The sequence below is a fragment of the Silurus aristotelis genome (genome assembly GCF_946808225.1).
Source record: "Silurus aristotelis genome assembly, chromosome: 8".
In the NCBI taxonomy this organism is placed as follows: Eukaryota; Metazoa; Chordata; class Actinopteri; order Siluriformes; family Siluridae; genus Silurus; species Silurus aristotelis.
The window spans coordinates 26,808,023-26,822,340 of NC_139581.1; the positions used below are offsets into that span (position 1 = coordinate 26,808,023).

At 37.1% G+C, this 14,318-nt stretch overlaps 1 protein-coding gene across 1 annotated transcript in view; it reads right to left on the minus strand.

Annotated features, from left to right (window-relative positions):
• Positions 1-1,554: 1,554 nt before the first annotated feature.
• scn4ba (sodium channel, voltage-gated, type IV, beta a) overlaps positions 1,555-14,318 on the minus strand; it is a 39,421-nt gene continuing 26,657 nt past the window's right edge. The window contains exons 2-5 of the mRNA XM_083548956.1: positions 13,545-13,708; positions 8,169-8,388; positions 6,062-6,191; positions 1,555-3,108 (exon numbers count right to left, since the gene is read on the minus strand). Of these exons, the coding sequence (XP_083405082.1) occupies positions 3,015-3,108; positions 6,062-6,191; positions 8,169-8,388; positions 13,545-13,708 (608 nt within the window). The 3' untranslated portion in view covers positions 1,555-3,014. The remainder of the gene's footprint in view (positions 3,109-6,061; positions 6,192-8,168; positions 8,389-13,544; positions 13,709-14,318) is intronic.

Consider the following 14,318-nt stretch of genomic DNA (forward strand, 5'->3'; position numbering starts at 1 on the left):
TTTCTGCTGTTTCAATGGGAAGTCATTTATGAATAGATCATTTCAAGCTCTAGAAATAAGTGCATTCCATCATCATAGCTATCTGCACAATTAATAGAATTTTAGCATCTACACTGGAAAGAGCAACACACTTCCAAAGTACTGTAAAAGTAATGGCCTTCACTCACTTTCTTTTTGCTTGTGTGATTGAAGGTTGACACCAAACATATGTACAGGTGAGACGTACAACAAAGAAATCAAATTTTGCAGTCTCCATGGAACAAACAAGAAAGAATGAGTATTATATGATAAGTATTGCCTTTTGAAATTAGAACATCAACCTATTTCCTGAAAATGTCGAAATGGACAGTTAACACCAATGATATCAGTACAAGGCTTTTGTACATCAGTGCATCGACAATCAATATACCCAACTGTAGGGGTCAAAACCATATTATACCAAAAAAAAAAAAATCCATTCTCAGATTCTGCACTTATTGCTGCCACACATTGACACTTCAAGTGAATTATGTATCGGCTGTGTACAAATTATGTCCCGAACTGAAAGGTTTCAGTCGGACTAAACAGAAAACCAAATGTAATTGATACTTCTACTATACAGTATACACACACACACACACACACACACACACACACACACACACAAAAAATAATGTTAAACTGCTCTGTTAAAAGTATCCCAAACAACTGAGATTGCCAGAGCCCCTGAATTCTGAGATTCAACTCTAATGGAAGACGTATAGATATATGCTCTTCAAATACTTGTAAACCATAAAAGTAATCGAAAGCAGAGAGAGAGAGAGAGAGAGACAGAGAGAAAAAGACTGGAGTTATTGTGTTCATATGATACAATAAAGTTAGCGAAATGAGGTCTCTTGTTTTAATGTCGGTATTTAATCTTAATTCAGTCAGTTATGACACTCAGCATGTCTTCAGCGTGATGTATATAATGTACAGTAATCTGTACAGAAACATACAACACCTTTTCAAATACCTGTTTATTGTTTTTTTTATATTCTGGTTATTGAGATTTTAGTAAATCTAGTCAGTACTTCTATTACATGCAATTCTGTACTTGTAATAAATCGTTTTTAATCCATTTTTTCTCTCTTTTTCTCTCATTTTCTCTTTCGCAAATCTGTCCTTTCATTATGTTTTCAATTTTTTTTCTAATTCCCCACAGTCACAAATTAGGTACATTTATGTCACTTGTACATAACATCAAGCCCCCTATCTTGCTTCCCAACTTGTTTGCCATCAATTGAGTGAAGTGGTAAGCCAGTAAGAGCACATCCATAAATCATTTACATGCTTTCTTTTTTGTTCCTATAAAAAATGCATTGGTTAATTTGTTCTAAGCAGCATCAGAAAGTATCATTTATTTTCTGCAAGGAGAAACCTTTTTTTTTTTTTTTCTTTTTACTTAAAGGGGCGGGATTGTCTTCATTTACATAGGAACTTATTTTATAGTTTTCTTTTTTCCCCTTTAATAGCAGAATATGTTTTTTTTGATAGCAGTTAAAGACTCTCTAAAAGCAAGAAATGTCGAAAGCGTTAGCAGGCACGTGTGTTTTCTGTGTTTTCTTGTTTTTTTCTCGCCAAAACATGGATATTATGCTAAAGCTGCCCTGGAAGGCCACAGTACTTCAATGAGATTCTTTTTTCGAACACACAAATTCCACCTTTTATTTAATAATATAGTTTGTGTGTGAAAAACAAGGGTGTTGGAGTGAAGAAGACATCCAACAAGAGTGTACTGGACCTCCAGGACTTGTGTTTGCAAATAAAAGGCTTCTGATTCTGGGCTGGATACCCCTTTTTGTTCCCTTGACATACTCAAAGATAAAGATAATAGATGATATAATCTAGGCAGCATATTTTAGAGGCTTGTATTTAGAATCCACTGGACAGCATCAATTCTGTTTACTGCAAATCGTTTGATTAGGGAAAGTTTATGATAACAACTTCAAGTGATAAATTTAAGGACACTCCTGAATGGAGAAACACTGGAATGATTAGCCAAGTGCTGAGCATGCTCAGATTACCTTCATAATAGATCTGACTTTGAAACTTCATTAATAGCAGCAGCTTCAGTAAAAAAGATTTCTCCTCTAGCTGGAGTTCACATTCAGTGACCATGATGCTATTGCAATAGTTAATTTCTGCGGAAAAAACTGAGAATTCAAAAAACGCAATAATGTGGTCAGACTTCGTGTTTAAAAAGCACTTGGTTTGTCATTTAATATGTCACCTGTCTACATTTATGGCATTTGGTAGAAACCCTTATCCAGAATGTCTTACATCTTAATGTAAGGGTTAAGGGCCTTGCTCAGGGACCTAGCAGTGGTAGTGCTGGAATTTGAACTCGTGACCTTCCGATTAAATGCCTCAACCACTAAGCTAATAACTGTCTTCAGGTACTTGTAAATACACACTACTGTTTACAGGTTTTAGACTCCATTATTTTTTTAAACACATTTTGCTATCAGGGTTTTTATTTTTAAACCTGCATTAGGATATTGAACGCATTTTTTGAGTAAAACATAGCAAAAACAAAAATTAAAAAATACTATATTATATAAGATTATATATAATGTATATAATAATGCATTATAATAAAGACATTTAGGGTTATTAGGGTTTGCACACCAAATATTGACTGCTCACTTTATTACACTATACTTTTAATTATAGGATATTTTTAATGGAAATGTTTTCTTGATCATCTTTAATTTAAATGATATTTTTGCATGTGTTTAAGATTGCACAGCACTGTATATTTAAACAATCTGAAAAAAAAAAAAACAGGTCTTGGTAAAAAGATGTGTAATCCAGCCCAGAATTCAGACTAAATAGTTCTAAAATATACTGAGCAAAATTCTAGAATATATCTTTATTAATCTTAACATTATCCTTTCCCTAAAGATAAAACAGTCCATATTTATAGCTTTTTTATTTTTACTATATGCCCACACCATCCATACAGCTGTCCATTTCTGCACATATACTTGGTTTTATGCCTTTGGTGATGCTTTGTTGTCTGCTTTGGAACCTGAAAGGCCATTTTCTGTGTTGTCATTCCCTGAAGAGCTCACAAGGCACTCTTTACTGCAAATGGGAGAGAAAGAAAAAACAAGGGTTTGTGAGTTTGTATAGAATATTGTTGGACACTAAACAAATCCAGACATGAAAGGAAGTAATAATAATGCTAAAAGTACTTTTAGGTAGGTAAAATATAGTACAAAATACAAAACAGAAACATTCCAAAAGGTTGTGCAAAGAAAAGACTTCTGAGTAAATAAAAGGTGAATCTTGTGGACATTTGAAATGGTTGCTGATGTAATAGTTGTAGGACATTTGTTATATATGGTTCTAAATGTCTATTGTAGATCAGGTTTATTTTCCTTATGCCTCCTCGCTTCATTACTCCTGTTGCAACAACAGCCATAGAAACTGATTTCACTGGATTTGTTGAGATAGAAACTCAGTAGACGTGTGCCCATGCTGTTCATGGGGTGCACTGATGAAATCTTTAACACCTGCTTACACAGGAGCTTCAGCTCTTTCTTTTCTCTTTCTCCCTATTTTACTCATCCCTGGAGAATGCATGGAACATCACATGCAATGTCTCAAGTGTAACCTTTTTGGATGTCACAGTGAATTTATTATTAAAAGGCATCACTACCTATAAAAACACAGACTGTTTATATTTATAGTAAAACACTTCCCATCTAAATCACTTATTCCCTACTTATACTTTGCATGAAGAACAAAGCTCTCCTTCAAAAACAGAAGCAGTCTGTGAAAAATGTATGGTCTGAATACTACTCTCTTGAGACATGTGAACAACTTCTTGTTCATTTTAATGCCAGTTGTTTTCACTGCAAGTAGTATTTAATACTTAATCAATAAACTTTGTGTTTACTTTTAGATTGCAATCGATAGATTGCTTTCTATCTCATTCTCAGTGTTTCCAGCATTAGGAAGCAGCATCTCTGCTGCCCGATCAGAATCACTGACTTACATTCGAATATATTTTTGACTGTGAATATTCTATACAATAAAACTTTCTTTTCGGCTTCTCCCGTTAGGGGTCGCCACAGCGGATCCTCCGCACGTTTGATTTGGCACATGTTTTACGCTGGATACAATAATTTCCAATATTCTATTCTCTTTGTTTCATATTTCATATGCCACAAGAACAGCAGAAATGAAAATGGCTTTTTGTTAGATTCAAATTTATGGTACTTTAACTAATGAGACTGTGATTTGTTCACTCCAAAGTTGCCTAGCAGGCATCCAAATACATCAGCATTTTTAAATCCTGTGATTGAATGGTCAGCAACCCACATCTGAAGCAAACTACAAAAGCTCATATATATTCGTGTGGATTTAATAGCCACAATGGCTGACAGAGGAGACTAAATTTATTTGGTTACAGATACACTAAAAACTCAGACTTTTCAAGAAAAGCTGGACATTGTGAGGTAAAAGGTCAGCCAGAACAGTTTAAACCATTTGCTAAGCTTTTTCATTAACTGTTTATAATTTAAAATTAATTAAGAATCCTCAAAAAAAACTGTAATTCACAGGAAAAAAATGCACAAAAATGCACAAAAAACAATCAGGGGTCATTTTATATGAGTTTAATATTGATGCTTCTGCTAGAGATGATGTATGTAGGTGGTGCAACTGTGGCGGCAGTGAAATAAGACTTGTTTAATTTTGATAATTGGGTTTCTTGCTTTAGTAATGGCATTCAATCTCACTGTATGAAATACCTGTCTGTACTGTGTTTCTGTATAATATTGATGGTTTCTATAGCTGTAGCATCGTAATTATGGTATTACAGTTTTTCTTAGCTGCTTTGAAGCATTTATCAAAACATCCAAACTATTTGCAAACCAGTAAGTGCATTCTCAGAACAATTTGTACAAACAGCACAACACATTGGATTTCTTGCAAAAGCCTGTACATTTCTCAAAATCTTTGGTCCCTTTGTCATTGTTTTTTGTTCACAAAAAAAAAAAAATCATCAAAATGTTTAATCATGTTGACTTCCTTCTGTATGGCATCTATGAATTTCAGCAGCACAAATTCATTTATTTGATTGCATCTTTGATTTATATTGATCGCAAAATACCGGATAGGATTCACGCTTTTACTCTACTATAAACGTGTTCGTTCTATTTTCAGAACTTATAATTCTGTGTTTTGCTCTGTCTGTATTCACTCTTCAATTGAAGATTCACAACTTTGACCTGTTTTAGAGAACTTGTTGATTATTGGTTGATCTGCTGATGTTTACTCGCCTTCATTAGTGACATTCAAGACTCATCTGCACAATTCATCAATCTATCATTGAAAAGAAATTTGAAATGACAGATGATGACAACTGGTTTAACCATTTAGCATTCAATGACTTATGCAATTAACTGATTCAGAGATGTTTTGAGGGTTAAAACTATTCAGGTGAAACCAGTATAATATATTTTGTTTAAAGTGAGAATAAACAACTGATAATGTAGGAAACAGCAGACAAATTGATTAAATGAATGTACAAAACCATTCACAATTTGATCAAAACAACAAGAATTAATGATGTGGAGGTTAAACAAGTAGTTTTGAGAATTTCATTTCTAATCTGAGAAACACTCCAAAGCAACTGAGAAAAACTGTAATAGGTGGTCCAGATAGGACAGAAGATGGATTGGTTAAAAATTTTGAAGCAATACCATAAAAGAGGTGAGGTGATAATTTGGTCATGTGCTCTTAACAATGAATAATACAGTATTTACTGTGCACTATATATATATATATATATATATATATATATATATATATATATATATATATATATATATATATATATATATATATAGATGGATGGATGGATGGATGGATGGATGGATGGATGGATGGATGGATGGATGGATAGATAGATAGATAGATAGATAGATAGATAGATAGATAGATAGATAGATAGATAGATAGATAGATAGATAGATAGATAGATAGATAGAAAATTTTTTTTTGAATGGACAAAGTAAATCTGACTTACTTTTTCTCCTGGTTCTTGTTGAGAAAATGGACAACCACTGCCTTTATTACCATGACTACAATGATCAACCCAATAACTCCTCCAATCACAGACACAATGATTACCGTCAATGTGTTGTCTACTTTCTTAACTGTTGGCCAAAATAATAATAAAAAAAACAAACAATTATACATTGAATTATTATCAGTATATTCTAATGCTATCAATAACATATAAATACAATGAAAAGAGATGCACAATAACAATATTAATATAATACAGGTGTCATGGTTTAACCAAAATAAACTAAATGTAAATACATTTATTAAACCAATCCAGATTGACACAAAAGCAACCAGTTGCAAAAAGGAAGAACAACCATCACCCCATCCTGTATTTGTTAGCAGTGTCAGATACATGCATGGAGCCCCTAAAGGTAAAATTACTGTAAACAATGAAATTTCGATGAAATTTTTCAAAATTCTCAAAGTAAACCCACATATTGCCATAATGGTCCTACATGGGCATTTTTGCTGGGTCGCAGATTGTGAATATGGTGGGAGCCACAGGTCTTCTTACTCTACTTTGTAAAGTGTATGTTTGAAATGTTACCAGTAGCTGTTTTCTTGTAGAAGTCAACAGAACATTGTTGATTCTGTTACTTGTTGTTTGGCATTTTTAATCTGTAGCATTTCTAGCTGTATTAGCAAAGCGTTACGGTCTTCTTCTTCTTCTTCTTTGGATCATCTGTCCCCATACTACTCTTTCCTTCACATCTGCCTCTTTCAAACCAACTAACTACATGTCTTCCCTCAACACAAAACCAAAAAAATCCATAAACCTCCTCCTTGGCCTTTTTTTTTTTTTTTCTCCTTCCTGATGGCTCCATCCTCAGCTTTTTTCTATCAATGTACCCCTTGTCCCTCCTCTGCACATGTCCAAACCATCTCAATCTCGCCTCCATCACCTTGTCTCCAAAATGTCCTACATGTGTGGTCCCTATAATAAACTTGTTTCTAAAGCAAAAAATTTGTGTCTAATGTACAGTAGTTAGCCTTGCAAATGAATTAATTCACTCAGTCAGCATCACTGACACAAATGCTGCTCTGTAGATGGTGCTCAATCCTGAGAATGACAAAAGATCTCTAGCAACTAATGAAGCACCTAAAACTTCTAAAATTTGGCTTTCTTAGAAAATGGAGTCTGCTTATCCTATTCTTATGCAAAGCATAGGTACTGCCCCCCCGACCCAGTCTGTTGTACTACTCATAGTGCTCGACATTTCCAACCTCTTTACCCATGATGTTTATGGACATGGTTGTAGATCTTGTCCTTTTTAAATCTACTACCACCTCTTAGTTGTTTTTAAATTATATAGCAGACAAATTCAGCTTCACCCCTTAACAAAAGTATTAACCTGTCCCTGTACAGGTGTGCATGTCATTTTTTAAATGGATAAGACATGTCATAAAGTGCACTAGTCAGAGCACGCAACCTGCATCTGCAGCAATCTGCACAAGCTCCAATATATTTGTGTGCATTTATTTGCTGTTTTTTTATTCCACAATAGCTGACAGAGGAGAAGAAATTGATTTTGTCAAGAATACACCCTTAAGGAATTTACTAGATGGACTTTTAAGGAAAAGCTGGACATCTTGAGAAAAGGTCAGCCATACAGTTTAAAACAGATATTAAATTTTTCATAAAAAATGTATACATTTGTGCTTTCTTTCCCATATAATTTGCACAAAAAATCCCTAGGAAACCCGTAATGCACAGAAAACCCAAGGTCATTTTATCTGATTTATATTGGTGCTTCTGCGTTTGTTTGTTTTATGGATTTCTTGCTTTAGTAATGTCATTCATTCTCACTAGATGAGATACCTGTCTGTTATGTCTGTTGTACTGCATTTCTGTATAGTATTGATGGTTTCTACAGCTGTGGCATCATAATGATGGTATCAAGAGGTGGACTGATTCAGCTAGAACGTCAATGAAAGCCTAGGTATGAAATGTATGGCCAGCCACTGCAATTACATAAAATGTACTGTATATAAAATAAACTTTCGAACTATAATTATGACAAAACACTTAAACAGTAATTTAAAAGGTTTAGAAAGAACCTTACGCTCGTCAACAACGATGAGGTGAAATATGGCACTGTGGTTTCGGTTCTTCTCTTTGGGGTTGCGGGCGAAGCAGGTGTACTCGCCCTCGTCCTCGAAGGTGACGTTCCAAAGCAGGACAGAGATGTTACTTTCTTTACTGGAGCCCACAAACATTATTCGTTCATGGTAGGTAACCACATGAGGCTCCAAACCTTCAGCTGGGATGACTCCCTCACAAAGCTGAAGGGGACAAAATTTTAATGAATATGTTGAGATGCCACATACCACCTATAGTGTATAGGACCAGCTATAGAGCTATAACACTTGTATAGGTGGACTTGTTTTAAGAGTGTATGTTTCCTTGCCAAGTAACAAAGTCATGACCCCCACATGGGTAGCCTATAAAATCCCAACTTTCCCATTCTTCTTTTTCAATAAAATTTAAGGAGACAAATATTTAATATACTGACGCACTATAATGATTTGTTTAATGCTAATAAGCCTATATTTGTCAAATAAGTTTGCTGATGAATTTAACTATTTAACTGTACCTTTTTCTTTAAAACAGGTGCATGACTTTTTTGTGTGTGGTAAAAACATGGGAGAAAACATACAGTCCATTGCTGCCTAGACAAGCATGTTAGTTTCTGGATTAATGCTAGTCTAATCAGGCATTACCAAAAAAAAACAGATTATAAAGATAAACAATAGGATTAATATATTGCCAGTTTCAAACAAATCAGCAAAATCGTCTCTAGGTTAAATATGTAAATCTAGATCTGTGAGGGAACAAGATGCTGCATCGCAACGCTTTGGAAACTTTTCCGCGTTGTCCACGCTCTGATTCACATGTGTGTAATCTGTCCAATGGAAGGCGCGGCGTCACCGGCAGGAAATGACCAGGAAGTTATAAAAAGCACTTGGAGTTAAGCCCGTGCCAGCTTCTGTAAATGAGAAGAAAATGCTGCAGGGACGCGGGCAGTGTGGCATAGAGACGCAGCGTCTCGTTCCCTCAGGGAACTAGGGTTACATACATATCCTAGAGACGTCCCCTTCCAGGAACTCGAGCTATATCGCAATGCTTTGGGAATGAAAGTCCAATCACACCAGATTGACCAGTCCCTGTCGAGTGTGTATAGGCACAGGAGGGGCCAGGAGTGGCACTGAGATCAAGGTTATAAAACCTGACAAAGGTCAGCAGGGTGAACCAGCCACAGCATCGCAGAGTTCTTGGAGGGACACTCCAGAGGAATAAGCCTTAGAGTCTGCCACACTCCGGGTCAAGTGCGCTCATGGGAAAACCTTGGGGACGTAACTGGCCAGGCACTGGCCATGCCTGGAGTAAACTCCAGAAAAGAGGGGGCCACAGAGAGGGCCTGCAAATCACCTACTCTCCTCAGAGAGCCAATAGCCAGCAGAAACTGTCTTGACTGTGAAATGCTTCCATGAACCTCAGCCAGGGGCTCAAAGGGGAGTTTGGATAGAGCCTCAAGCACAACAGCCAGGTCCCACCCAGGCACTCTAGGTCTCCCCGGAGGCCTTAGGCTCTGGGTGCCATTGGAGAAAACGTGTCAGAAGCGGGTCTCTGCCCAGAGATTGCCCCACTATGGGGATTCCCACTATGGGGGATTGGGTCCTGAGCCACCACTGGAGGAGTCTCATGTGCAGGAGGCAAGTGGATCAAGTGGAGATACAGAGTAAGAACAGGAGTTTTGAGGATGGATTTAGAGTGTAGTTAATGTCAACAGTCTGCTCCACTGACTCAGGACTACAGTTTGCTGATCACCATCACTGCACCCCACAACATCGTTTATCTGTAATAAATGGACATTATGTGCAACCCAGATGAGGATGGGTTCCCTCTTGAGTCAAACCAGCCACAGTAACCACCAGCTTGTTCATCAGGGACAAATTTACACTTATAAAGAACATCTTATTAATTTATATCACCGCATTATCTGTGTAAAGCTGCTTTAAGACAATGTTCATTGTTAAAAGCGCAACACAAATAAAAATGAATTGAATTGAATTAGATACCACTGGAGTGGCGCCAATAGTTTTTTCGCTGCCTAAAACCTTTCAAATACCGAATTAGGATGGAAGGCAAGAGGGGGTGTCAAGCAGCACGGCTTTATCCCTGTCAGATATTCTGACAGGCTGAGCCATAAATGCCTCTCAGTAGAGGCTAGGATGGCCATGGAACAGCCAAAGACCTTAGCGGTCTCTTTAGTGGCTTTTAGAGCCAGGTCTGTCACACGGCGGAGCTCTTGCACCTGGCTGCCCGGGATGTCTCCCACATCCAGCTCTCACAGCCATTGTGTGCAGGCAACCAGAGGCCTGACCTGCTAAGGCATAAGTCTTGCCCACTAGTATGCATGGGCTTGGTGAGTAGTTTCGGGGTCTTATGGGAGGAAGGGACACTAGGGAAGATATAGCTAGCTAGCGTCTCTAACCAGGGTCATTGCTCCATAACTGTGGTCCCTGAGCCCCTGATGTTAGAGTATAATGCTGTCTTGGGGCTAAAGGTAAGCCGAGAAGGCTTCGCCCAGGACCTGGACACCTTGGTGTGCAGGTCAGGGAAAAAAGGTAGACCCCAATGTAGAGGTTGTGATGCCGGAAGCAGAAAGCGCTCGTCAAGCTTGCTGGATGGAGGGGCTTTCTGCTCAACGGCCGGCCAAGCCATATTTAGCTTACATGTCACAACCTTCATGAGCTCCTCCACTTCAGGCTCACTAACCGCTGCAAGCCAGAGAAAGAGGTGGAGGCGGAGGTGCATGCTCTCGTTGCAGGGAAAACTAACCACGGAAAGGTGTGCCTCCGAAGCCTACAAATAGAAGCTGGGCCGGGCAGTAAGGGCACTTCCTCAGAAACTGCCCATCAGGAGCGGAGCAAACGCATTGACATTGAGTCCCTCGAGAACTGACTTAGCGTGCTTCACTCCCAGGCAAGCCACATAAAGGCTGTGTGTATCCACCCTCCCCTAATACATTCTATACTTTTAATTTTGTGCATATTCTCATTAAATGTTTATCAATGCGAGTAGTAATGCTGAGATGCTTAATAATGATTTCGTATAAATTCACAGCTTTATAATTTCATATCTTGTGCATTCTATAACTCTAAAAGACAAAGCATATTAATCAATACGCACATTGTTTCGGATCAAGCATAATTTTTGGTTTATTCTGTAACCAATTAATAGTAAAAGAATGACAAAAACATAACCTGTACTTTCAATGGCTGCATCTCATGCTACAGTATATACATGAGGGTCACCTTCAGAAAGTGTTAATAGCATATCATCAGAGCATTCATAACATCAGAGTGTGACTCAGCACAGGCAGTTTACGCATAACTCTGCAGTATTTAAACTCTTTGAATCTGAATTTTCAAAACTAAACAACTGTCAAAATTAATGTCTAATTCATTTCATAGTACATAGTATTCAAAACCCAAGGAAATGTTACACAGATTTTGGTTATACTAACTGATAGGAGAAGTAAACAAACACAATTAGTTTTTACACATAAACAGCTATCTGTCCACATTTAAACCCTTTGGGTTTGTAGACTTGTACCCCACAGGGCTGTCTTCTCAGTCCATTCTTAAGCTCTAAGATAAGCCATGATTACAGGAATTGGGCAAATTGTATCATTTTAATTTACAATATTGTGGTGGATTGATTTAAAATAGAGATGAAACAGGATTCAGAAATTAGATCTGCTTGTGAACTGATGCACTAAGATTAACATCACATCAGCAAACCTTGGGGAACTGATTGGTAAGACTTCAGGAAGCTGAGAGCAGACTTTTTAATCTTCATAAATGGAACTGCAATTGAGAATGACATGTTCCTCTGGGTTCACATAACTCATGGACATTTCCAACTGCATTAAAAAAAACCTAACTAAACCTTCAACTCCAAAAAAAGTTGATGAAACTTTATTTACACACTTGGATAAAATTTATAGATGCATAGAAAAGAGCATATTGATCAGACATGTCACAGTCTGGGATAAAATCATGAGGCTCTGTATTGTCTGTTCATAGAAGTCCAAGTAAAACTCTTTTCAGAATCGTTAATTAGGGTTGCCTGGATTCAACAAATTTCCAGCCCAACAGCATCGCTAAAACAACACAAATAATCTGAACCAAGCAACTGAAAAAGGGAGACATTTTACCTATTTTTCTCATTCTTTGTGTGGCAAACATTTATTTCGCACATATTTCTAATAGATGGGCATTATACTTTCTCTTTGAAATCATTGCAATATATTTTTAATAGAAATCTTTTTTTCATGCAGGTACACATAAAAATGATGGGTCTGGTCAATCTACAGACTGACTAATCTATAAATTAAATCACATTGAGACTTCTCTAATTTACTGACACCACAGGATATGAATAAACTTCATTAACTTTTTTATTAGTTTTATTGTAACCCTATGAAAGAGAACGGCCAAAGAACTAGTGTTATTTGGCAATGATCTTTTATAAGACACCCATGTGAGGGGTCATAGGGTCAATGTGAAGACAAGAAAACAAGATTCTCTTGTTTCATCTTAGGTGTGGTTATCTGGAAGATGAGTCATGTCAACTGGACTTCTATCTGGGTTGATTAAAACATTGTACTACTCATTCATGCAGCTTCTTAAATCTGAGAAAAATTAGCAGGATCCACAAATTTGTACGCTCTAGGAAAGAGGATCAACCCCTACCTAGATAGGGAACAAGGGAGGTATAAGGAGTAATGGGATATAACTACCCCAGAGAAGGAGGGTAAGGGGAGAGTATATAGAAGTAAAGCGAGGTAACAAACAGCGATGTACATTACTAAGGGGGGTCTTAGGTGTGGTATTACTGGTGGACATATGAATAGGTATTGATATTCATAGAGATGGATGAAAGAGCAGCATAAAAAATAAGAGACAGGTTGTGCCTAAAACGAAAAAATTTTCACCTGGACAAAAAATTGGCCTCATTTACTTATCTTGGACAGAGAAAAATTTCCCCTTACTCTTCTTCTCTGAGGTAGTTATATCCCAATGATTCCCTCATTCCTGACAAATCCCTCCTCCGTCTCACCTTCACCTTGTCCCTTAACAAGGCTATCAAGGGAGAGGAGGATCCTTGAACCTGGAGCATACACATTTGTGAAATCCTGCCAACTTCGCTCAGACTGAAGAAGCTGCTCGGGTAGTGAAACATTTTAATCCAACCAAGTCAAGTCCAGTTGGCTTGACTCAACTTTCACACCAAGGAAATCTTAATTTTTTTCTGATAAAAAACACCCTAGTGGTCATAAAATCACATGCATATCTCTTCTTAGTCATTATTATTTACATGGAAAACGCAATGAATGACTGTGCGATGATGCGAAACTGAAAGGACTCACCATGTTCATTGTGCCATTTTCATTATACTTCCAGTTGAAGTACAGGTTCTTGATGCCGATACAACTACTGTAGGTACAAGGTAAGAGTACTGAGCTACCATTCATCACCTCAACAAAACTAACCTTCCCCACTGATACTTCCAATGCCTGGGCACACCATACCCCTAAAAGAAAAGAGAAAGAGGAAAAATATATTAGACCAATAGAACAATGCAAAATAATACAACCAATTGGCAGTATGTATACAGTATCAGTGATGTGATTGCCTAAAAAAGAAGCGTTTTTTAACGAAATAAAGCAGAGAAATTGCAATATCATGAAAAGTAGATTGTATTAGGACATAGGTAAATGGCCATATTGGTTTGAGCTGCCAGGAAGGATAGTAATTCAAATAACCACGCTTTATAACAGTGGCAAAATGAAAAGAATCTCAGCATGCACAGAAGACAATCCTTGAGGTGGATAAGAACAGAAATTTAAGGCTATCATTGTTACAAGCTTCCAAGAGAGTTGATAAAAAAAAATAAAAAAAATAAAAACAGTATCCGTGGCTTGAAAGTGTTGTAGTTTGATTTATCTTAAGTTTGTAATCTAGCATACCAGTATAATTTATTCATTACAAGAGACTTAAACCACATTTGTATGCTGCTCTGGACAAGGGCATCTGCTAAATGCCACCAATGTAAATGTAAATTAAAAGGTTGACAAGCTTGAGATACAATTTAGAGAGGAAACCAAAAATGAAACAGCACCTTTTTACATTTATGGGCAAGG